The sequence below is a fragment of the Pyrgilauda ruficollis genome, unplaced genomic scaffold (assembly GCF_017590135.1).
Source record: "Pyrgilauda ruficollis isolate IOZ18807 unplaced genomic scaffold, ASM1759013v1 scaffold124, whole genome shotgun sequence".
Lineage (NCBI taxonomy): Eukaryota > Metazoa > Chordata > Aves > Passeriformes > Passeridae > Pyrgilauda > Pyrgilauda ruficollis.
Genome location: NW_024510766.1, coordinates 917,214 through 941,226, shown reverse-complemented (window position 1 = coordinate 941,226; position 24,013 = coordinate 917,214). Strand labels below are relative to the sequence as shown.

At 42.5% G+C, this 24,013-nt stretch overlaps 1 protein-coding gene and 1 long non-coding RNA gene across 2 annotated transcripts; one reads left to right on the top strand and one right to left on the bottom strand.

Moving 5' to 3' along the window:
• Nucleotides 1–487: 487 nt before the first annotated feature.
• LOC121365952 lies at nt 488–8,244 on the bottom strand. The gene is made up of 3 exons (XR_005957111.1): nt 8,175–8,244; nt 1,774–1,809; nt 488–611 (listed from the first exon to the last, which is right to left on the bottom strand). It is a non-coding gene; the product is annotated as an uncharacterized LOC121365952 (long non-coding RNA).
• Nucleotides 8,245–16,954: 8,710 nt separating this feature from the next.
• Nucleotides 16,955–23,240, top strand: CEBPG (CCAAT enhancer binding protein gamma). The gene is made up of 2 exons (XM_041490569.1): nt 16,955–20,281; nt 21,169–23,240. Exon 2 carries the CDS (start codon nt 21,278–21,280, stop codon nt 21,728–21,730), a length of 453 nt encoding a protein of 150 aa, XP_041346503.1. The 5' UTR covers nt 16,955–20,281; nt 21,169–21,277; the 3' UTR covers nt 21,731–23,240.
• The last annotated feature ends 773 nt before the right edge of the window (nt 23,241–24,013 follow it).

Here is a 24,013-nt window from a genome sequence, read left to right as displayed (position 1 = left end):
TGCGGGCCGCTTCATGCCCCTCACGAATCGAGCAGGTAAATTTAATGACGGATTTCCCCAAACGCACACTCAGCAATCTCGACCGGTGCCGGGCACGGGCCGCCTCCCGGCCTTGACCCGGGATAACCGCGGGCGCAGCGGGGCCCGGAGCCTGCAGCGCTGCAGCGGCCGGGTGTCCCTGGCACTGCGGGCGTGTGCCCGGCCGCGGGAGCAGCCTTCCCAGCCTGCCTTTGCTGGGGCTTTTGAAGGCGTTCAATGTTCCCGCAAGTGCGGGATGAAGTGGATCTGCGTGTCCCAGCCACCGCTTCCCTGTGGCTCCTGTGTACGGGTCACAGTCCCCCCAGGAGCCTCCGGTCTCAAGCTTCAGTTCGGGCGGGGTGAGGATGCACAGAATTCCTCTTGCTGCTGTCACTGGCAGTACGAAGAACAGATGTGTCTATCTATCCCTGCTTGCACAGTGCCCAGGTGCGCCTTGGGCAGTCCCACGGGCATTTAGCTCTGCTGGTCCTGAAGGTCCTTTTGAAAGGACAGACCAAGACCACTGGAGCAGGTGCAGGTTTAAAATTGCTACAGGAAGATCTGCAGGGAAAATGAATCAAACATAGTGATGGCTGGAGGAAAAAAAAAAAAAGATGGAATTCTTAGTTCTGAGCATTTTAGTAAAACAGAAACTTGTGACAGTAAATTACTCAGAAAGGATTTGACAGATTTCTTGCAATTAAAAATTCAAAGGATTCAACAGAAAACAAAAATGACAATGCACCAAACCACCGTGTTTTTGTTTCACACAATGCAGGTGTGAACTTCTGTTTCATGAGCAAATGCAAGGCCAGCAGAGTCAGCTGGCATACTCCAGTCTCCTCTCAGGAGAATGGATTCTGTAATTACAGCAGGGAAACATTAATTTACAGATTACAGAGTATACTTTTCACTATCAATAGGAAAAAAATTAATCCTAAATTGTTTTATATGCAGTATTTTCTAAAATTATATGCCTGGGTTTCAATGCAGTAGCAGTGGCTCACAGGGCTGCTTCCACAGGGAGCTGCAGCACTGTCTAAGCAATGAAAACATAAGGACTCTGAACAAAGTCCTGGCTGAGAGGAAAAGCCTCAAGTCTGTGACAGGAGTGAGTTTTAGGTGTTCAGAGTGGAGAGTACAATGTCCCTGACTGCACCCCACTGTACAAATTCAGTTTGTTCTACTCAAGTGAACCCATTTCCAGAAACGGGACAAACACAGAGCTGGACTTTTTGCTTGCTGGGAGAAATATCATCTGGAATAAAAGCAGTTTGTGCTCAGAGTTTTCAAGAGGCCTTGTGTGACTCTGAAGTCAGCAGGAAGAGGAATCGGCCATGAACATTTGAAATAAAAAGTCAGTGCTGCACGGAACAGCAGAAGGATAACTAAGAAAGTGTAAGCAGAATTGTATCACTAAATTTGTGATTTAATAACAACATCTACTCCTCTTTAGTCTTTAAAACACTCTCACATTTTACAATCATTCTAAAATTAAGGCCTAACTACATGTTAAAAAAAAATTAAAGTAAATCAGAACGTTTGGGATCAGATTCCATTCCTAATTACTGTAATTAACGAACAAGTCCCCACAATTTAAGGACTGGTTTGCTCAGTTTTGGTTTTTTGGTTTTTTTTTTACATAGACCCCTTTTATCTATGTTAAGAACTTTTAAGTCTTCTATTTTTACACGGAAACCTGAATTCCCATTTAAATTATTTTAATATAGTATAAAATTAAGTTCCCAGACTTACCAAAAAGACACATCTTTGTCTTTTTATTTTTCCTCCCTGTTTGAAGACAAATAAAATATTTAGAACCAGCTCATCCCCAAACAAGCACAAATGCTTATTTCCCCATTCATATCAACAGTGATTGATACCAAATATTTCAAATACTAAAGAGAAAACTTGTTGCTCAAGTTACATGAACAGGGAGCTGATTTAACTAAGAGAGGAAGGATGCCAGTTGCATACTATGGCTCCCTGAAGCAGCACTGTCAACTCTTGAGGGTGCTATTCTTCCATCCCAAAGCTGATCTGGCTGTCCAGAAGCTCAGGGAGGGCGAGTGAAGTGCTCCACAATTCAAAACAGCAGCAAGAGTTGTCTGTACCAAGTCAGCTGCACGCCTTTCTGCTTAGGGAAGGAAACTGATCAGAAAAACATAACTGTGAAGGAACGTGACTAAGTGCATTTATGACTGTTAAGAGTTTTTAATTGCACTGGAACACTGAAGTCTCTTTATTTCACCTGAACTCTGCTCCTGTGTTGTTCTTAGGCCTTTCACTGCTGTGGGCTCCAGAATGAGTTACTGGCTGCAGGATGCAGGCTGGCTCTGCAGGCTGTGGGCAGGATGGTGCTCTGCCTGCTGATCCAACAGCCTGGCAGTTTGTGCACAACATAGCATGTGGCAGCCCTGTTAGGAACTGGAGTGCAGCTGCACATTTGTTTTACTACCTTGTTAAACCAGAATATTTCATTGCTACTGACAAAGCTGCAGGCAGGAGTTTGCACGCAAAACTTCTTGGGGTGAATGGCAGCAACAGCCCAGCCTCTCCTCTCTCCACCTACCGAACTGATGGGGGGAAGGAAGACCAGAGTGGGCGCTGCGGAGCAGAAGGAATGGCACAGCTGTCGTGGGAGTGACAAGAGGATATTGTCCTCAGTGCTTCCTGAGTGCACCTGGGGAGTAGGCAGGGATGGAGCAGCAGTGGTTTCCTATGCAAATAAAGAGCTGGCAATCAACCATCTTACTTGTTGTGGTACACTGAAACACAAACTTCTCCCCTCTCCTGTTGTGTTTTCTGCCCCAGGGAGGAGACACACGATACTGCACATAAAAGCTGCCACACAAGACAATTTTCAAAGGAAAAGACTTGATATGCCAAAGCCTTGGAGGCCTGTAGATCAGTATGCAGCAGTGTTTGACAAGTCAACCAGAACCTTTCCTTCAGCTGGGAAAGGCAGCTGGGGACTGCTTTTCATTTTTTAATGTGCATTTTGGTCCAACAACAGATGATTTAATGACTTATCATTACAGCTTCTCTCCTTTGGAGAAACACAACTCCAAGGTGAACCAACTCAAATCCATGCTATTTTCCTCTTCCTTTTTTGTACCATTCCCCTTGTCTTCAGGGTATTTTCAGGTGTTTCCTATGACCATGCCTCAATTCTTGCTATCCTTGGGCTCCACTGACTTCTGGCTCTTCTGAGAGCTCAGCGCTTTGCAATTTCCAGGCTAGGTGACTGAGGGGATTTTTCACTTCCATTTACCTGATAACTGCTCACTTCCATTCAAATGACCCTCACAGCCCAATTTGTTGCCAGCTTATGACCTATAATCTTGCACCAATCAGTCTGTGAAGTTGTTTTCTATTAATTCACAATCTTTGTATGGTTAATGAGCCATTGCATACACAATTCCTCTCTTCTAATTAGGACCATATTTCACTGACCACATCCACCGTGCCCAAAACACTGCAGGTGTTTTTCAGATACAGGATTAAGTCCTGTTCCAAAGAACATACAGTTGAAATACCACCAAAAAATAACCCAAAAAGTGACACTGTTGCTCCTCACCTCTCAGTGTACTGTTTCCTTCTGCTGTACTAGGCCATCACCTTTGCCTTAAGATTTCCACAAATGATGTTATGATGTTTAACAGTAGTTCTCCTAATGGTATGCATCAGTTATCCCTTTGCTCAGTATTTGGCCTATCCAAAATCAACCATTCTCTCTCTCACCTCTAATTAATTTATAACCTCCTTTCTTTCACACCTGAATTTCCAATTGTTTGTCTTCACCTTACAAACTTCAATGGTTTCTCTCATGAATGGCTCATCATCTTTAATTTGTTCATGCTACATGTCCCTGGATGATGGAGCAGTTTATAATTCTCTATTTCATAGCTAGAGAGCTGTGAGATGAATGACTTGCCAAGGCAATACAAGAAATACATAACAAAGCTGAGCATTTAATCTCTCCTATGCCCTAATATCAGCCTCCTAACATCACCACCAATGAGCATGCAAAAGTTTAACTACTGCATTCCTACAAAGGAAATCCTTTCATACAGTGCCTTCTTGTTTGTTGGTTTTTTAAATGAAAATAGATCAGTTTTTATCTGAAGTAAATTTATCTCGAGGTGACCTGCTAAGAAATATGGAAAGTATAGCTTATTTTCTTCTAGACCCTACTGGATTGAAGGCTCTCATTGATCTCAGTAGGAACCTGTGCAGACCCTTACCTGGCATACAAATTATGCAGCAGAACAGTAAAAGGGAATCCTACCCCAAACTCAATTCTCAACTGTGCTTTCAGGGAGGTGTTCTCAAAATATTCTCTGAACATTTTGACTCATAAGCTTTGGCTAGCTACTTTCATGGTGTTATACAAGAGGTAATCCAAACCCAGAAATTTAAAATCCTGGTAAATCCAGAAAAAAATATACTTTTTTTCCTTTTTTTTTTTTTTTGTCCCACTCAGGTGACACCAACTTCCAGCATTCAATTAAGATGCTCTCAAAGTGCCTACATGAGCTGTGCAGGGAACTCAGATTTACAAATCCCAGTGTCCTGAACTGCACCTAAAACTAGATGCTGAAATAACAGCGATTCAATAGTCTTGTCAGCAGGACTGCACAGCTGGGTTAGCATCAGCATTTACCAAAATCCTGCTAGTTAGACCAGTATCATCTCCTCACTTGTGTGAGCAATTCACTCTGATACCCAAAGTACATTACAATAATGAGCTTCTCCATAAAACAGCAATTTGCAATATTACCTGAAGTGGCATCTAAGGTCCAAAAACTACACTGGTTCCAAAGCACACCTACATGAACACTGGGAGGTAACAGTGAATTACAAAGAAAATACCCTTGTTTGTCTCTTTTATATGACTGTGCATTAATCCTTTGAAAATATTCATGCAGTCATCCTGCAACATTATTAACACCTGTGCTTTTATTGTAAAAGGTTGTTTTTGAGCATAACTTTGGCAGTCCATAGTCAATCCAAAATCATCTGGTTTTGAGAAGGTACAAAGCTGAGCTAGTACTTGAGAAGAGTGCTTAAGTAATGAGGAATCTTGTCACTGACTTAGATGTTACATTTTGCTGTTCTCAAAAGACTTTCAAAAAGAAGATGAGACAGCATGTCTCAGGCTTCATCACGCTTTCTAAGTAGTTCGCAGAAAAATGAGAGCAGTGGGACTGGAAATTAAGAGAAAGATCAGCTTATAAAAATAGCCATGGCATTTCTTAATTATATATTTTAGTATGGGACACATTCTGTCATAAAACTTAGTCCTTGACATGGACAAAATTCTGTGTTCTCATCCAACTTACTCCCCTTTAGGAGAGACTGTTACAAGGATCAGGATTAGGCTAAAGAGTATAAATGTGGTAAAAGTTTACATTCTCTAGTACCAAATGGATCTGAAAGCCTCATGCTGTTGTTTCACAGATGAAGAAGTTGCTAAACCTATGTCAGATTCCAGTGTGAGAGCCCTCAGAGAACTCAAGGATCTGGTGGGCTTTTTCCACTCCTCTTACAGTGAAGCTATTGTGAGATTCACTGGTTGGACACTGGGATAACCCATGACCTCACAGTTTCTGATTGCCAACCTGCAAATATTTGATGCTCAAAGTACCTATGGAATTAAAGACTAAGATTCTAAAGTATGAAGATAATATACTTTTGGTGCAAACCTGCTTTTATTAATATCATAAAGCATTCAACTTCAGTGGCAGAAAGTTTTGGGAACACACTTGTCTCACATTTTAAAATGTGAGGTTCTGTAAGTATTGACTCTAAACTAAGAGGAAGCAATTTTACTGCTCAGAGCAGATGCCATCTTGGATCTTAAAATCTGATCTCCCTGTTGAGATAAATTCAGTTTTCTTTAATTATCCCTCTATTAGCCCAGGGATTACTGGCATGAGTAATCCAAGCAAGAGCTGGCCTACTAGATAAAAAATGGCAGCAAGAAGAAAGGGAGCTGAGGAAGGAAGGAAGATCAGCAAAGTTCTGAGAGTCACTCAGTGACATCACCAATGAATCCAAGCTGTGATCAAACCAACACCAGCATGGGGGAACAACAGGTGCACAGAGGAAGGAACCGAGTCAGAGGCAATCTTGGCTTGAAAAGGATCAGAGTTTTGTTATCAGTTTCAAGCTAATCATAGTGGCACTTGTGGCTCTCCCAGGAGTAACCCCTGCTCAGAGGAGGAGCTCATCCTTTGGAGCTGGCAGTGCTGAGGTTCCCCCTGTGGCACACTGACCTGCAGCAGGCTCAGGGCAGCAGCAGCTCTCCTGTAGCCACCGGCAGGTGACATGAGATATGGCCCTTCCTTTCCTGCAGGGATTTCCATGGTCACTTGAACACATCTGGAGAAAGAACCTGGCACTGCTGGGATAACACCTGTTCTGACTTCTCAGAAACTTCACACTTCACTTCTTCCTCACAGGAAGAGAAGCTGGCCACAGTACCATTCAGCATGCCAGTCCTGTTCATTGAAATAAGGTGTCTTTACTCACCACCGCATGAGCTCCTCAAGACCTTCAGATTTACGTTTTTTTGTTCAAACTGGAATCTTATGCTTTAGGTAAAACAAGTCTTAAGTGAAATAAGACTTAATCACAAAGCAAGTGAGTCTAATGATCAGTAGGGTTTTTCTGAAAAGATCACAGACAGATAAAAATCTAGAATCCAAAGTTTCAAAATTCTGGAGGAAAACGGGACTGGCTACTTCAAATGATGATGCCTGGAATAAACCATTCCTTCTGCTTAGTGTTTAAAGGCAGCTGACATCTGAGCTACAAAATACTTGAAATAAATATTGTTAGAATTCATACAAATGCAATCAGAAAATTTCTTTTGATGGAAGCCATTATATCTTTTACTCATTTTATGGAATCATAAAAGTACTTTGTTTGCAATAATATTTCAGAAAGTAAAAAGCCAGGGACAGTATGAGGCTTTTTTGCAAGGTTTGGGTATCTAAAAGCTCATAAACAATGCTGAAAAGACACTGCCCTTCAGATAGGAGGGAGAAACAATGCCATGTGACTTACCTGGCCATAGTTAATAGAAGAGCCAAGTATAATCAAGGCTAATCATTCAGCAAGAGCCCAGGGCTAAGAGGTTTCTAATTCCAAACAAAAAGTCCTTGCAAAATACATGTGTTTTCAAGTAAAAAATTAACAAACTATGAAATGGGCTCCCATACAGCAAAAAACTCTATTTTTTTTCTTCTGCCGTAATTAAAGATAGGAAATGGGAATAAGGTTTTGGACTAAAAATTACTCTGAATTATTCACTTTGAATAATTCTTTCAAGCCTAAACAATTATGCTAGATGCTAATTTTAATCAAATTACATGTAATATGTTAATATGAGCATAAATCCTACATTCCTTGACAAACACCAAGATTATATTAATGTTACATAATTATATTAATGGGGAATAGGAGCAGTACAAGCTGCTCACATTTATGACATGAATGTGGTAAATATAAAGTGAAATTCACCTTGGCAAACTAAAATTTAATTTCAGAAAAATAACTCCTGTCATCTTTAAAGCAAGCAAAATTCCAGATCTTTAATTACATGAGTTGCATGATTCTAAAAAGAATTCATGCAACATGTTTTAGTGTTGGGTGCTACAATTCTTGCTTTTATTTTACTAAAACATATGACTTTAAAAGGAAAATGATGATTTAAAAACCTGTGTGGCACAGAACCCATAGCATGGGAAGGCTGAATCCATGTCGGTTGTCTGCAATCTGACACTCAGCTACAAAAGACAAGGACAGGAAAGTGTATTTTGGCACAGAAACCTGTTGCACCCTGTCAGAGATACAACTGCCGACGGTTACCACAGCCAACACAGCTGGCATTTATGTTGGGTAAGACAGTACAGCTGGTAGTGGGTCAGTATTTTCCATTTAGAAAGGGGCTATTCCCCACCAGCATGATGTTCTGGGATGCTTTAGAAAGGTTCAGTAGATGGAAGCATTTATGTGACTAAATGCAGGGTTTATGGACCGTTTACATTTAATTTAAGTCATCAAGAGATCATTTGCATCTATGGTAGAGTCTAGGCCACAAGGGAATCACTTTCCTCCATTAACAAACTGAAATAAACACCACTTACCCAGTTCAGGATGTCACTGATAAAGTCTGAGGCTCCCATTTCCTTCTGTTTTATGGAAGTTGAAGACACTGTGGGACTCCTGACTACAGTTTTCCCTTGTACATATCTGTGCAAGTTCAGCCGCTGTTTCCACTGGATATGCCAAAAGTGGTGCCAGTGTTAATGGAAGACAATCCACATAAATGTATGTGTCCCTATTAAGAAGAAATGCTATATGTTCAAACTGTGGAAAACGCTGCAGGCAGAACTCAGATCTTGTGACAGATCAACTGCAAACTCAGCCTTCAGGAAGGTGCTTTGCCCCAGTGCCCCTTACTGCTTGTTTCAGTGGGCTCAGAGCTACACAGCCAAATCTCCCTTGCAGCACTGAAATACCTCTGTGTCCTTGGATCTACATATTTTGATCACATCCATCTGGTGGGGGAGTATCTGAATGTGTGACTTACCAAATTTTCAGTGGACGGAAAATTTTCCAGAAATCTATTAAAAACAGTCAGAAAGAAAGTTAAAGCATGCAGCTCTTCAGTTTCCATAGCTTAGCTACCAGTGCTGCTACAGCATGAGGTGAGCTGGCATGAGAGCCACAGCCTTCACGTGAGGGAAGCCAAAGACACATGGGCTGTTTCAGACTGCTGCAGTGCTCTCTACTGATGCCATACACTGGTGTTGAATAAATGCCCCTACGTTAAATCAGTGTTCACACAAGTGTTTTGTGTTTAAGGCATTGGCATTTTTTTTGAAAAACTGAGTTTTTTTCAGTTATCTATGGCATCATTAAAGCACAATATCCCCCATTACCTTGGTAGCAGTGCAGAAGTTTCTCAAAGCTGGAGTTCTCCTAAATTGGCTGCCTATGTGCATGTTCCTGCCAGGAGTACACATACAGCTGTGTGCACTCATCCTGCCTTCATTTTGATCACAGGAAGGAAAGAGCCTATCATGTGCATTAGACCCTTTGTCCCACTTGCTGAGTCCCCTAATGTCAAAGGACTTTACACCAGAAGAAATAGAGGACATGATACAAAAGTACACATTAACAAACATACCTTGAAGAATCTCTTTTCCTGGTAAGCAAAGTCCTTTTCTCCACATTTACAATAGGACTGCAGGTGACTTGAAAGGAAAGCCTGTGCTCCCTGGAGGAGAGCCTCAAAAACCTGCACAGATGATTATGACTTTTACCATATTTCTTATGCACTTTCTACAATTCTGTGCACCTTGCTGAGGTCTCTTTAGAATGTGTATGCTCAGCAAATATTGAGCGTGCAGTGAAAGACTTGAGGGACAGCAGTGCTTTTGTAGCTCAGCTCAGCCTGCCAGCTGGCTGCAGGTGGTTGGTTGCCAGTGCACATGGGAGTCAGTGAGAGCAGGTTCAATGTTTTCAAGTGCTCTGTGCTGTCATCAACTTTTCCTTTGCATGTTACTCTCTTTTGCCCCATATTTTTGCAAACAGGGTTGTTCCACAGTAAGTCACTGACATCAACGTTGTTGTAATATTGCTGAGCCTGAGTTCTCTTCTTGGGAAGGATTCCTGATAACTTCAATTGGTGTCTTAATTGTGGGAGAACTTCTGAAATAAATCATGCCTGATGCCTGAAACCCCCACATGATGGCTAAACAACTCAGAATGAGGAGACTCCTCTGTACGGAGATTTGCCACGTTGAATTTTACAGGCATTGAGGTGCACAAACACGAATGCAAAGGACATGTAGTGATGGAGGGAGCACAAAGCTTCTCCTATCAGAAGGAAGTCTGATCTAGTTACTGCTGAGACCAGAGAAAACCAGATATTGTTGTTCGTGGAACATGCTTCAAAGTGTTTTTTTCTACAAATTTGTCTGCAATGTTCATATTCAATACAAACCCAGATTGTGTCTTGTAAGTTCACAGTGACAGAGATATTCAGATGCCTCCATTGTTAGTATAATTGCTTTGTTCTTCTGGGAGCCTGCATTAAGTTTGAAGGTTGGCAGAGCCAAAGCAGAAAGCTGTGCCCCACTGTTTCTTTGGAAATTACTTCTGTTTCAGGAGGCAAAAGAACTGATGCCTTGGAGTGGCTACCTAAAACAGAGGCTAGACAAAATTCAGAGAACTAAAGTGGGTATTCACTGAAGGCCTTCTTTAGGTACACCTTGGGCAGCCAAAGCCTCCAAGGGGCTACACCCAAGATGGACAATGGTCACAAGTTTTTCATACAGTTATAAGTTTGGTCCTTTTACATATCAGGGGTTAACCCTCCAATTAGAGTTGCAGGTAATGAGGTAATTTACTCCAAGTTTGTCCCCCACAATTCACTGTTGTTTACATCTCTTGGGGCCTGAGACAGTAAAGTTTCCTTGAGTTTCAGGCCGAGAGAGGAATTGCTTTGTCTGAATAAAATGTGAGAACAGTAGCTGAGAGGTTATGGAGTTTTAGAGTTATACACTAAAGCAGTACAGGATCTGAAAAATACAAAAGCTAAATCCTAAGGCATCAGAACTAGAAAGAGTTAACTCATCAAATGTAAAGAATTGACTTCTGAGGTCAGTACTTACCTTCTTTTCTGTTGGGGACAAAAGATAAGAGTCTGCCTGACCAAAGTATCAGTCACTGATTATCTCATCCAAAATTCTCCTCAATGTTAGCAGCAGGAGCTCAATGACAGACATGTTGCAATTGCCAATGCATTTTCTCAAACTGTCCACCCCCATATTTTGTACAATAATAAATAATTCATTTTCTGTTCATGTACATGAATTGAATTGAGGCGGAGTAAATATTCAGGTGGATTGTCCTCTGCCAGGTGCCAGACTCTCAGTTTTGTGTTTCAAATGGCCATTCCTTAAGCTTTTCATGGTATTTCAGAGGTCATCTTGGTAAAAGGGAATAATAAAGCCATTTATAAGAATGCAGTTTGTGTCCTCATCTTTCCAAAACCAAGAGACCACAAACAAAACTATGTCTCTCCAATTTCTTTGCTTTTCTGGAAGGGTATTTATTTTAGGCTTCTGTTCTGAACCATTTTGAAGTCTGCATAAAATTAATGACTAAAACTATTCACTCTTCTTGATATCATAGGAATAAGGTAAAGTTCTTCTCTAGAATATGCCCTGTGATAAATAATGCCCTAGTAATTATGGGTGGGGATTTTCACGCGGTGACTGATGATGCCTTGGAAAAGAGCCATGGCACTGTGCATTCAGAAGCTAAGCTATCTAAATCCTTGCAGGCCTCATTTATGCTTTTGGGAATATAGGACAGGTGTGGCAATTACTAAACCTGGATACTTGAGAATTCACCTCTTATTCCCAGGTGTGGGCCATTAATTCTCGCTCAGACTTGTTCAGTTCCAACAAGTCTCTTTTGAACCAGATTTTATATATGCACATATACTCACACAATAAATAGCATTTTCTTTTCAATCAGTTTATCTATTTTGTTTTTACTCATCTTTAGCTATGCAGCCCTCATTTTACCTAACATTTTACATACACATGGCAGCAACCCTCCACAATGATCAGTGGCAGTCTACAGATCCCTGTCATGTTCTGTAGATACCAGAAGACTTGCAGTTTGCATTGTTTAGTACAATTACTAGAGAAGCTCGGGTAAAACTCAAGCCAAGCCCCAGTGAAATTCACAACAAAGGCCACACTAATTTTTATGGGATCATTAGACATCAGAGCAAAGCCAGAGAACACTCAAACACATGTTTGTAAAACCCTTTAAAAAAACTGTAAACGAGTATAGTGTTCATTCTTTTTGTTAGATGATCTTCCTTGGGTTGACACACCTAGAAACCTCCTCACAGACCAGGCATTCTTCAGGGACATATTTGGTATTTTTAAACTCAAATGCTGACAAGAAAGCTTCTAATTCCATATTCTGATATTTCCATAGAAAGTCACAGACAGTAACTTCAGCTGCTTCATTCACTTCAAAGGGACTTGTGGCTACTGAACACTAATGTATATCTGGTCATCTCATATACCTAAAATATGCTGTTCATCTCCTAAGCAGTCCTCTGGAATACTTTAAAGAGATGGGATGATATATGCTAAATTTTGAAATAGCACACATTTTTGTGACAGTATTTTTATGTGCAAAGAATTGTCAAAAAGGTAATGAGACACCCCTCTACCTTCAAATCTCTCAAGAAGCCATGGCTGTAATGACACATTTCTCAGGTCCAAGTACCATCTGGTGAAATGGAATAATGGTATTGGAGAACCTGAGCTGGCTTGGACTGAAGAACAAATTCCTGACAGCATGACAGCACAGACTGAGGAAGGGTTCCATTAAAATATAAATTACAATCAACAGTATTTTGTAGCTATGAAAGAGAAGACTGATACATAACTGCTAAAGAACCCAACCTACTTAACCAGAATACCACACAAAAAAGGGCAACTTGCAAAAGTGGGCACACCTTTATCTGTGCAATTGGCTGATTCTGAAGGTCCTTGCTAACAGTTTCTGATCAAAAAAAAAATTACATTCCTCATAATAGCATGAAACAAAAATACGGCAATTAGGAAATCAAATCTCAGGGCACCACTGTGGCAGACTCTACCTAGATGAAACCAGTTAATTAAGCTCAAAGCACCCAACCTCTCAGTCCCCTCAAAGACGTAGAGGGAAATGTGAGCAGTGGTAGCTGGAGAAGCACAGCATGTAACACCTGTAGAAGTGACAGCTTGGGTTTGTTAGATCCAAATCATCAATGCTTTAGTTTCCTTCTATATGATGTATATATCTCATTGATCTATTAGTTTTTCCTGTGTTAGCCTGATTTCTTTTGCTATCACCCAACAGCCTGCTGAAGCTGTGGTGAACAGCTGTCCATTATGGGGTTTTTTGTCCTCCTCCATTTGAGAGCCATTGCATTTAGTTTGCACATGTAATCGAGTTAATTGATTTTCAGAAACCAGTATAAGTAATTGTAGATATCTAGATAACCTGGATATTTTGATAACTGCAAATAAAGGGGAGCAGTTCTGGAAGATACAGAACTAGAAACTGGAAATACTTAGTTACAAGACTTATTCGCTGCATAGAGAGAAAGAACAAAGGCACTCGATTTTTCCTGCAAATGAACTCCAGGCAATGTGACAATAAAATGGATGTTTGCTATTAGAACACATTGGTTCCTTTCTTTACTTACTATTTGCTAGAACAAAAGCGCTGTGGCTTTCCAAGGCTGCAGTGAGTCAGTGCTAGAATTAGCAGTATGATACTGAAATAGTGACCACCCCTATGCAATCCTTCCTTTCTCCTCACCTAGTCAAAAAGGCTACCTCTGACAAACCAGCTATTAACAGATAAGTTTCTGTCACTTAAATTATTAAAAACAATAATAGTGAAAACCCAACTCTGTGTTTACAAAGTATAAGCTTTTCCAAATAAATAGGCAGAGCTATTCATATTCCTTTCTCTCTTTGTGTTTTTTTTAATATATTCAGAGTCACAAAAAAAAAGAAACTTAGTGATCCTTCTGCTTTCTGAAGCTTTAATAGCCTCAGCTCTGCAAAATTCAGTTTTCTAACAACAGGATTTTGGTCTTGGTGCAGGTCAGTCCTGAACACGAAAAGTAATTATTGTAATAACAAAATACAGGGCTGTTAAGAGAAGGGAGATTTGCAATAATAAGATTACGGAAAACTTCTGTTACAGACTTTGTATTTCTGGGATATTCCTGAATGAATGCCATCTGCTTGGTGATTGTAAGGAACGTAATCATATTGAATCTTTCCACTTTTGAGCAAAGCTAGGTTGAGATTACCAAGAAAAGGCTATATTTTGGTATAATTCAGTGCATTTGCCCTTAAATACATCTGAGCGTTCCTCACAGCCTGGAATTATGTGTTTTTACCTAAGGGGCCTATTTATTTCTACCTGTAAACTGCATGTAAAAATATATTTACACTCTATTCTAAACCACTGGAGAGAAGTTAGCAATTTATTCTCTAGAATTCAAAAGCCTGGCTGTTAGACCAGAGGGAAAAAGTACACAGCAGCACCATGTGTGAAAAGTAAACTTTTAACTGAAATGTGCAAGTCTGAAGTAAAAAAAAGAAAAAAAAATAATCCAGCAAAGGCTTAGCCATTTGTGGGAAACAGAGGGAAATGCTTATGGAAAAAAAAAAAAACCAAACTTTTTTTAATGTGTAGGTTTTAGTCCAGGAGTTTGTAGGGTTTTTATTTTAAGACAAAGAAATAATTGCCCATGAAGACAGAGAAAACACGGGTGAACAATGGAATCAGACACAACAGAAACTATTCCAAGGGCAACAAAGCAGTTTTTGCTCTGAGTGAAAGGCACCAGGGAGCTTCTTAATGTTTTTGTGTTAAGGGAAGACGCTGCGTGGGCAGTAAACAGGGACATTTGTCCCAACACCCTCCTCTCCCCGTGATACCTTCTGACTCCAGCTCCCAGGATTTCTATTCCCCAATAGCATTTCTGCCTCTAAATGAGAATTGCTGTAGATTACTTGAAGACACTGAATATCAGTGTAATTTCTTCTTCCAGGACTAAAGTCTTTAAACAATTGTGAGACCGGCTAATGGATGTGAAAATAAGAAACTGTTACAGCATTACCTGCAGCCACGTGGGTGAGCAGTTGCTGTAGAAACACACCCAGAACGAGAGAGAAGGGCCCTGTCCCAGCAGGGATCAGGCTGCTCCCGACACCCGACTCAGCTACTGCTCCTCTGGCACAACCTGTACATAAGCAGGTAAAGTGTATTTCAATGCCACAGCCCAGCTGTCCATATATTTCAGTGCTTACTTTTTAGATTGCTTCCATGATATTCTATTTTAAATCCTGATTCCTATTTATTCTATTTTAAATCCTGCAAAACCTGAAGTACACTGTGTGCTGGTTTCCTTTAACAGGATATAATGCCAACCAAGCACTGGAGTGTCTTACATGCAGGGAATTATGTGTGAGCTTTAATGTTTAAAATAGTCAGACTCTGTGAGACTGAGTGTGTCTGCATTTTATTTTCTTCAGCTATCTTTGGTGAGGATTAATGAATGAATGGTCATAAAGTGCTCTAAAATCCTACGAAAGCATACTAAGAGCACACACACTTAACTACTGTGAGCAAAGGATAATGTTTAAAGCTTACCTGGAATTTCACTCCAGCTATAGATGGATGACTCATTGTCACAGAAAATGTAACAGTTTCAATTAAGAAACAGAAAAACATTAGAGAAGTTAAAGCAAATACTTGATGACTGACAAGGAAAAGTATCTTTGTGGTAAATGAGCTGAGAAAAACTGTTTGCCCAGACTAACCCTCAGAATTTTTCTGCAAATATGGTTTATTTTCCACGGGGCTTTACAAAAACAAAACCCCTCCACAACATCAGCCAGCCATAAAAATGGTAAATATAAATAATTGTATCTACATTACTGAGCTCTGCAACTGTATTTACAAATCTAATTATTCACAAGTCTTTTGCAGACATAAAACATTTTCAAGCAGGTCTATGTGCTAAACCAGAGTAGCATAGACCCTTAACTTTTTTTTTGCTACATTAAAAAAATCCCACTTTCCCAACAGTATTGTTTTCACTGCCTGCACACTTGAACTTGTTCCAAACTTGCCTACCTCATAAACAGATGATTTTCAGACCTGCCCACTGCAAACACACACCTGTGTATTGAAGTGTACATTTCCCACTCAGGGAGCTGCAAACACACCTTGCTCCTACACAGCTTGAGATGTGAGCACACGTGTGTATATTTATAGTAAGTACATGCTTGTTTGGGCAGAACAAAAGTGATACAAAACAAAGTGTCTGGAAAATATTAAGGGCAAAAAGAACTTTTCTCCACAAAAAGTATTTTATAACAACAAACATACCAGTGAAATGGTACAAAATCTTCCTTTGAGATTTAACTCTATGATCCAGATGTTTCCTAGTCTGCCAGCATTTAGTATTTACTTTCTAATAGTAAGTTAGAAAAGAAAAATTAACCAGGAATCTATGAAATTTAGAAATTTGCCGTGATTTCTGATGTGAAGAGAACTGTTGATAGTTTTTTGGGATGCCTTTGGCATTCCTTCCCCTTGATCTCACAACATTCTAGGGAGGCAAACCACGAGGCAGCTAGGATCGAGATGGGAATACCAGGTGCTAATTAACAGCCTGGGAACAATTAGAAGATGCCAATCAGTACAGAAACACACCACCATCAACCTCGACGCCCGTGGGGCACTGGCCAACTTCACCAGAATCCCAGAACATTATTCCGAGTTGGAAGAGACCCACAGGGCTCTCGGAGCCCAGCCCCTGCGCGAGTGGCGCATACGAGGCTCGAACCCACGAGCAGTGCCAGGTCCGCCCAGGACACCGCCCGGCCCGGGCACTCCGAGACTGCGCTGCGCCTCCCGCCGGGCCCGGGACGAGCTCCCCGCCCTGCCCGTGCAGGGACTCAGCCGGGAAACGCGCTTTCGGCTTCTCCCCCTCGGGCTGAGGGAGGTGCCGGACCCTGCTGGAAGTACGGGCGGGCCCCTGCTTCCCACCGGCGCGGGGACGCGGCCGCCTCGCTCCCCGGCAGCCCCCGGGGCCGGGCGGGGCGGCCTCTCCACCCGGTTCCCCGTCGGAGAGGGGAAGGCGGCTCTGGGGGCACAGCCGGCCCAGCGACACGCGTGGCCGCCACAGCGTTTTCCTTCAGCGCGGCTCTAGGAGCGCACGGACACGAGAGGCCGTGACAGGGCCCCGGCCGTGGCTGGGACCACATTCGCTCAGGCCCGTGCTGGGCTTCCTCAGGCCGCTCGGGGAGCGCTCCGGGCACACGGGTCGCGTTCCTCGCGAATTTCCCCGGCTCCGGTGGCAAGTTTCGAACCGGGGCTGTGGCAGGCGGGGAGCTCCGCGCCGGCCTCGGCGCTGGCATCCGGCAGGGAGAGTCGCAGCTCCGTAACGGTGCCGTGCACGGCTTCTTCGGAAAGTATAAGCACTTAGGATTTGCAAAACGTTCGGATTTAAGGAATTGGGTTATCGTTAGAAATCACAGCTGTCGTTTTAATTCGAAAGACAGCGTTTTGATACCTCCTTGCCTCGCAGTGTTTGGGATTGTGTCATGTTAAAATACGTGTTTGTGTTCAGTCTGTTAAGGATGGCAGAGTGTATTTGTCTTTTAAGATGTGGATTAAAAGTAGAGATTCTGAAATGAATGTGGGAAAGTGATGTTGTCAGTTATGACAAGAAATGGGATTGAGCTACCTAGTGTCAAAAGCGTGGTGTCCCAGCCTTCAGCTGGTGAGAGTTAGCACCATCTCCTGCACAGCGGAGTGTGAACCGGGCAGCAGTCGGCTCTCCCGTGGCTCAGGAGATGAGTGCCTGGAGTGCCGTGCCACTGTCCTTAGCACGGGCTCATTGGAATCTAGACCGGGGTCCTGTCAGGGTATTCCTACTGAAGTCTGAGAGAAGAGAGGCCACCTAATGCTGTTCACATTGGCGTTTGACGAGGCAGCTTTGTGAATTTGTGCAATAAAATTATTCTGACTATGATCAGAATCACCACAGTCGCACCTCAGGAACGGAGCAGAGAGAAGCACTTTGTATTTTTCACTACCAAGTTAAAAAACAAATACTGATTTAATTGACAAAACAGTTTTTGGGTTTGGTTTTTTTTTTGTTTTGTTGGGTTTTTTTTTGGTTTTTTTTCAAAAGCAAACATTTGGAAGTTTAATGTCTTTATTTTTATTTTTTGTATGTGTGAAAGCAAATGAGCGCCTTCATTGCTTCATTGGTCCCTGAGGAGTACTGTGAGACAGTAAGAAACATCTTTCTGCCTGAGCAGACACCTCTTGGTTACCAGCTATTATGCTGTAGTGGGTGGCCACTTGGTTTCCTGGGTGGCCAGTTGGTGGCCCAAGGAGAGAAGCAGGCAGTTCTAACTGGCCACTGGAAACAGTACCATGTGTTGGGTGGAACCAGCCTAGGGCTGTTGCTGAGCTGAAGCTCATGAGCAGCTTTATGGGAACAAGATGCTGGGAAGCTGGGCTGGCTCTCTGAGGAGTTGTGTCCTGCTGTGCTGGGGCTGCCAGGCAGTGACAGAAAGCAACCTGTGTGCAGGGGCCTGGAGCGGCTGTGGTGCCCGGGCTCTGAGAGAGTTGAGCCCTGTGTGCCTCCCCTTCATGGCCTCTCCCAGTGACCGTGTCCTTCACCTCACCCTTCTTGAGTTCTGTATGTCCCACACCTGCTGCCTTTAAATCTCCTTGCAGTCCCTGCTGAAGGATGCCCATAGCACCTGCTGCTACCTGGGACAGCCTTCCCACAGTTGGTGGTAGGCATCCAGCCTCCAAATCACCAGGTGGAAAAACGACTTCCAAGCTTCAATTGTTGGCACTCTGCAGCTCTGTGATGCAGCTCAGTTAGTGCTGGTGGGAAGGAACTGAGGGAGCTCTGTTCTAGCAGGCAGGGCTGGAATTCTTGCTTGAGAGGTGTGACACTGGTTATCTTCCCTGCTTATATCCATGTACTGCCCAACTAAAATACTCCATTAATATTAGGTTTAATGGGACAAATAATCTTTTCATGGGATCGTAGGGAAATCTGATAGAGATGGGAAAGAAGTGTTAAAGCAGTATTAAATGGTTTTGATAGCATAGAGAGAAGTAGCACATGGAACCTGGTGATGTGAAGAAACTTGTTACATGTCAGGTGGGGTTCCTTTGGGGGCAGGAGCCACCTCTTCCTCTGTAGTAGCTCATGGAGCACAAAAATCAGATTGTGAAAATGGTGTGAGTTGCATAACTGGCCCGTCCAGGTGAACTTTGCAAGCACTGAAATGTTTTGAAGCAGAGGGGACAGCAGAGCATTCTGTTTGATTTGGAAAAGGTGTAAAAAATCTACTTGTCACAGACAACCTAAGGTAACTATATATGCTTTAAGGGCTGCAGACATCCTCTATTTTACAATGAAGTGCAGACAAGGCCAGTGTATGCTCTAAGAGGAGCGTGCACTTACACCACTTTTAGACTAAAAATGTCTAAAATGTGCAGTTACATGTGCACAGCTACTACAACTGGCCCTGCCAGTGTGGTGTTGGGGCACAGGAACTCCTTGTTAGCTGGGTATGCAGTGTAGCTGCCCAACCTTGTAGGTCAGGATCTGAGACTGAAACATGGTATGCAAAAGTTGCTTTATATAATAACACAAATACTAACACAAAGGTGTTAGACACTATGTATCTAGATTCAGCTCCACAGATGTCAAAAAGTGTTGATGGTCTTATTCTGCCCTGAAATAGGAAAATAAAAAGATTTCTTGATAGGAAGGGTGTGGGTGTATTCATACCTCTTCACAAGTGGGAAGACCCCTTGGTGACAGAGAATGTTAATTTTGAGTAACATTCAAGCCAAATTTAGTGGGCTTTCCCATGAATGTTATTGAACCACACTCTGCAGCTGCATCTCATTGTGGCTTCTTCATCATGGAAGAAAATATGCAGTTGATCTGCACAGTTGAATTTTAATATTTTAATGATAGCCCTTCCAAAAGTAAAACAGCAACTCAGGCTGCTGAGAAAAAACCAGTCAGGAACAGTACACATGAACCTGTGAGTTTAGAAGGACCAGTGACACACAGGAGCTTCTCACACATCCCTCCATTCCTCAGCCAGCCATCTGCTGTCGTGGAGGTGAGAGGTGTTCCTGGGCTGGACTCTGCCCATCCTGGCACTCAGCTCTGCCCAGTGCTGCTTGCTTTTCCCCAGCCCTCTGGAGGATGGGTCACACTGGTGGTGTGATACTGCATGTCCGTGTGACAGAGCTGGGCTGCACTGCTGCCACACAGTCTGACCTTGCAGTAGGGTTGTTTAGTGCCAGTTAAATGCTTTTCTTCAACGTGACAATCCACACTGATTTGACTGATCACTGAGTATTTTTCACTGGAGCCATAGGTAGGTGTTTCAGGAGCTTAGGACCATCCTGTTGTCCTTCCCCTCTTCTCTCCCAGCCATATAGGAAGTCATCCTGTGAGATGAGAAGAGAAGGGGACCAGCTGTTAGCCTTGCCAGGGCCACAGCCCTGCAGCTGTGGTGGAATCCTCCTTGTGCCACCAGTAGGGCCAGGAGCAGGCTGACCTCAGCAGCGGGAGCACGTGAGTCAGGTGAGAGGATGTCTTGCTCATCAGGACAGTTTGTGTGCTGGACAGGAGAGTGGACAATGACCAGTGCACCAACCATGCAGGTGACCTTATTTCTGAATGAGTCAGCTGTGGTTGCTGTTTTTAATGGGTGGCAGTCCTCTGTTGTAGAGTAGTGATCTGCACTGCCATCAGCCTGTGCTCCTGTCCCACCTGCTTGATTCATACTGTCACACTGCTTGTGGTAGAATGTCACCCAGTCATGGCCTTTGCAATGCCTTTTTCCATAGACTGATTTTTCCACTCAGTACCAGTAGACCTTACGACAGCCATCAGTTTGAACGTCATCTTCAAAACAAGTGCTGTAAGATGGTTGAGAAAAGGTGGACAGGCTGAGCACCCTTGCTCCAGAGAAAAGAGATCAGGGAGGAATTTGTCTGCGGATACACCCAGAGATGTGGTCCGAAGAGGACAAGGATCAAATACCCCTGTTGGTCAAGAGTCAGGCTGTTAATAGGTTTAAGCCACAGAAGGAAAACTCCAGTCTGAAAACTAAGAAAACTGTATAACTGGAGGAAAAGTTAGACAGTGGAACATGTTGCCAAGACAGAGGTTGTGAAACTGGAGATATTTGAGGCTAGGCTAGACACCCATCCATCAGGGATGGCTTTGGAATAACTGAGTGAAGCCAGTGAACAATTCAAACAGCTTGACTAGATGACCCAGTAATAGTCCCATCCAATCCAAATATGTTTGAGACTTCAGAAATGTAGTTGGCAGCTTGTCCCCTTCCAGCACAGTTACGATGTGTTACTGCCAGATGTACCATCAGTACTTTATGCTAAAGCCAGTGATGTATAAGATTGTAGCTGAAAGCCAGCATGTTTAATAGCTTTTTTTTCCCCTACTAGGTTCACCTTGCTCTTAATCCATGTGAAGATCCGTTGGAAACACCTCTAGAAACCCAAGAGTTTTCACTCTCCTATTAAGTTCTGTTGTGTCCAAGAACAGCCTGCCCAAATGAGCAAGACATCCCAACAGAACACCACCACAGATGCGAGCGGAGTAAGTGTGATTCACACTCAAGCACACTCCAGTGGTTTGCAGCAGGTTCCCCAGCTGGTGCCAGTTAGTCCTGGTGGTGGAGGCAAAGCTGTGCCTCCGAGCAAACAGGGAAAGAAAAGTTCCTTTGTGGATAGAAACAGTGATGAGTATCGTCAGCGCAGAGAGCGGAACAACATGGCAGTGAAAAAGAGCCGGTTAAAAAGCAAGCAGAAAGCACAAGACACGCTGCAAAGGGTCAACCAGCTCAAAGAAGAAAATGAACGTTTAGAGGCAAAAATTAAACTCCTGACCAAGGAGCTGAGTGTACTGAAAGACTTGTTCCTTGAGCATGCCCACAATTTTGCAGATAACGTGCAACCTGTTGGCACTGAGACCACCACAACAAATCCAGAAAACAGTGGACAGTAGACACCTGCGACCTTATGAAACAGACTCTTGAGCTGCAGCTTGTCTGCAGTGCCCGTGCAGTAACCCAGCAAAAACTGTACCTGTAGTCATTGTTTTGTGGAGATTTTCTTCTTTTAGATTTAACACTGAAGATTTGTAACAATTAAACCAGAAACTGGTTTAACTGTTTGTTTTAAATATTTTTCTCCTCAAAGATTTATGCAGATCTGAACTCCTAGCCAACAAGAAATGTAATATTTAGGAAATAACATTTTCACAGGAATATTCACTTACCATTTTAGACTTTGCATAATGGGAGGAATCCAGAAGGATGGCTCACTGTAGTATCAGAAACATGTGATTGGATAGAATGTCTTTTAAATACCTATTAGAGTATTTAGCCCTTTGTTTTCTCCATTTCATATTACAAACTGCAAAGGCTGTGGAGAATTTTTGCTTTTTACTATAAATCTGTAGAATTTAAGTCCTATGAAGCACCACGTAGGTCCCTCCTGCCCAGTTATAGTTAGTGGGGAGGTTGTAGTAATAATGAGCTGGGATGCTTACCAATGTTCACCAGAAAAATAACAATATACTCCGATGATATATACAGGCAGTTGGCCTCCAAATGGCACGTGAAGCATCATGTACAAGAGGCAAAGCAGCACACTGACAAAGCCTTTTATTTAAGCTTGTATTTCATATTGCTCACATAGTGACTGGGGCCTTATGAGAACAAGAGCTTGTTTTCAGAAAATTTCAAAATGCTAACAAAAAACTGCTCTGTACAATTGCATTCTTGCTGGGAAGGAAGTATTAGGGAGAACAAAAAGTGCAGCTTGACTTGGCAGTGGAAGGGGCAGGAGAGCAGGCGTTGAGCTGGGATGTATGGATCACTGCTGGTTGACATTGATCTTACAGAAATTTACAGGGATTTTAAAAATAAATGGCCCTAGTAACTGATTCGGTGAAATTTCTACAGCCATCGTACATCTGTTTGAAGGAGTATCTTTGGTCTTGTTTTATTTCCATAGAAGTTTTTCTGTAGCAACTTTTTTATTGCTACTGCTTAGTCTTTGCCATGATCCATAATGCAGTGCTATGTGCTATACTGAGGATTTAAACAAAGTAAAGCAGGAACTTTGATGTAACCTTAATTTATTTTAATTTTTAAATATTTCATTGATGGTATGGTTATTTTACATTTAACCTGTGTGTCTGTTTTGTAGATTACTACACTGTCTTAATTTCCCTCTTACACTACCTTTGTCCATAGATTATTTTGGAGGATGCTTGTTTGCTCTGTATCTGCACTTAGGAAAAATTTGGATGTTATCTCTATGAAGATACTGTTAGAGAATGAAACCTTGAGAAGTTCTTTTTTGAATTTAAACTTTTAATACATGTGGAAAACTTTGATGGATTGTTTTGGATTATGTTAGACTTTTTACAGGTATGTTTTTTCATTCTAACTGCATCTGAAGTTGGTAGGGTTGAAATACCAGAAGCTAATAAAAATGTTTTGCTTGTAGTGGTCTCATTTTTCCCATCCCTTTTCTATCTCCATCAAGTGCAGAGTTGCCCAAGTCACACAGCTATCTTGGAGAAATCAGTGCAAGAGTCTCTCTTCCCCTCTTTCACTCAGGTTTCTGCTCCATGGAAGCCATCAGAAACTCACTACAGTTTTGTCTAAATGTCTGATTTAACAAAAAATGCAAAAAAAAAAAAAAGGAGACATTTAAGATTGTAAATGTATGGCATTTAGATAGGGGGCAGGGAGAGAAGCAGGACACCAAAGGTGACAAGGAAGAAGATGACCTGAAGGCCTCTCCTCTGTTAACTGCACGTCCCCTGGGGCCAGGCCAGCGCCCATCTCTTCCCCGGTCTCTGACCTGCACTGGTCTGTCCCCGTGGTCCCGAAGTTGGTTTGCCAGGCGGTGTGGGGCCCTTCTCTGCCAGCCTGAAGAGGGGCTGCAAATCCTGGCTGTTTGTGATTTTGGTGGAAATTATTTCGTAGATCTCTTGTGAGTGGTGGCGATCCTCTTTCCGAAGCTCTCACGGGTGACTTTTCCACTTGTTGCTCCTGACAGCTCTGATCCCATTTCCTTCATGTTTAAAACCAAAGCACTGAGTTTTGAAAGTCATTTGTTTGGAAAATGAAATTTCTGGTTTATCAGCCTCTGCACTGATGCTGTGGTTTAAGCCCAACTGGAAAATAAACCCCATGCAGTCACTCCAGCCCCCTCAGGTGAGAGAGCCGAAAAGCAGACTGGGGTTGAGATAACAATTGACTGTTACTGGAAC

Bases quoted from the DNA above. Each gene is read 5' to 3' on its own strand.
- CEBPG (XM_041490569.1), top strand. From the start codon at position 21,278: ATGAGCAAGACATCCCAACAGAACACCACCACAGATGCGAGCGGAGTA.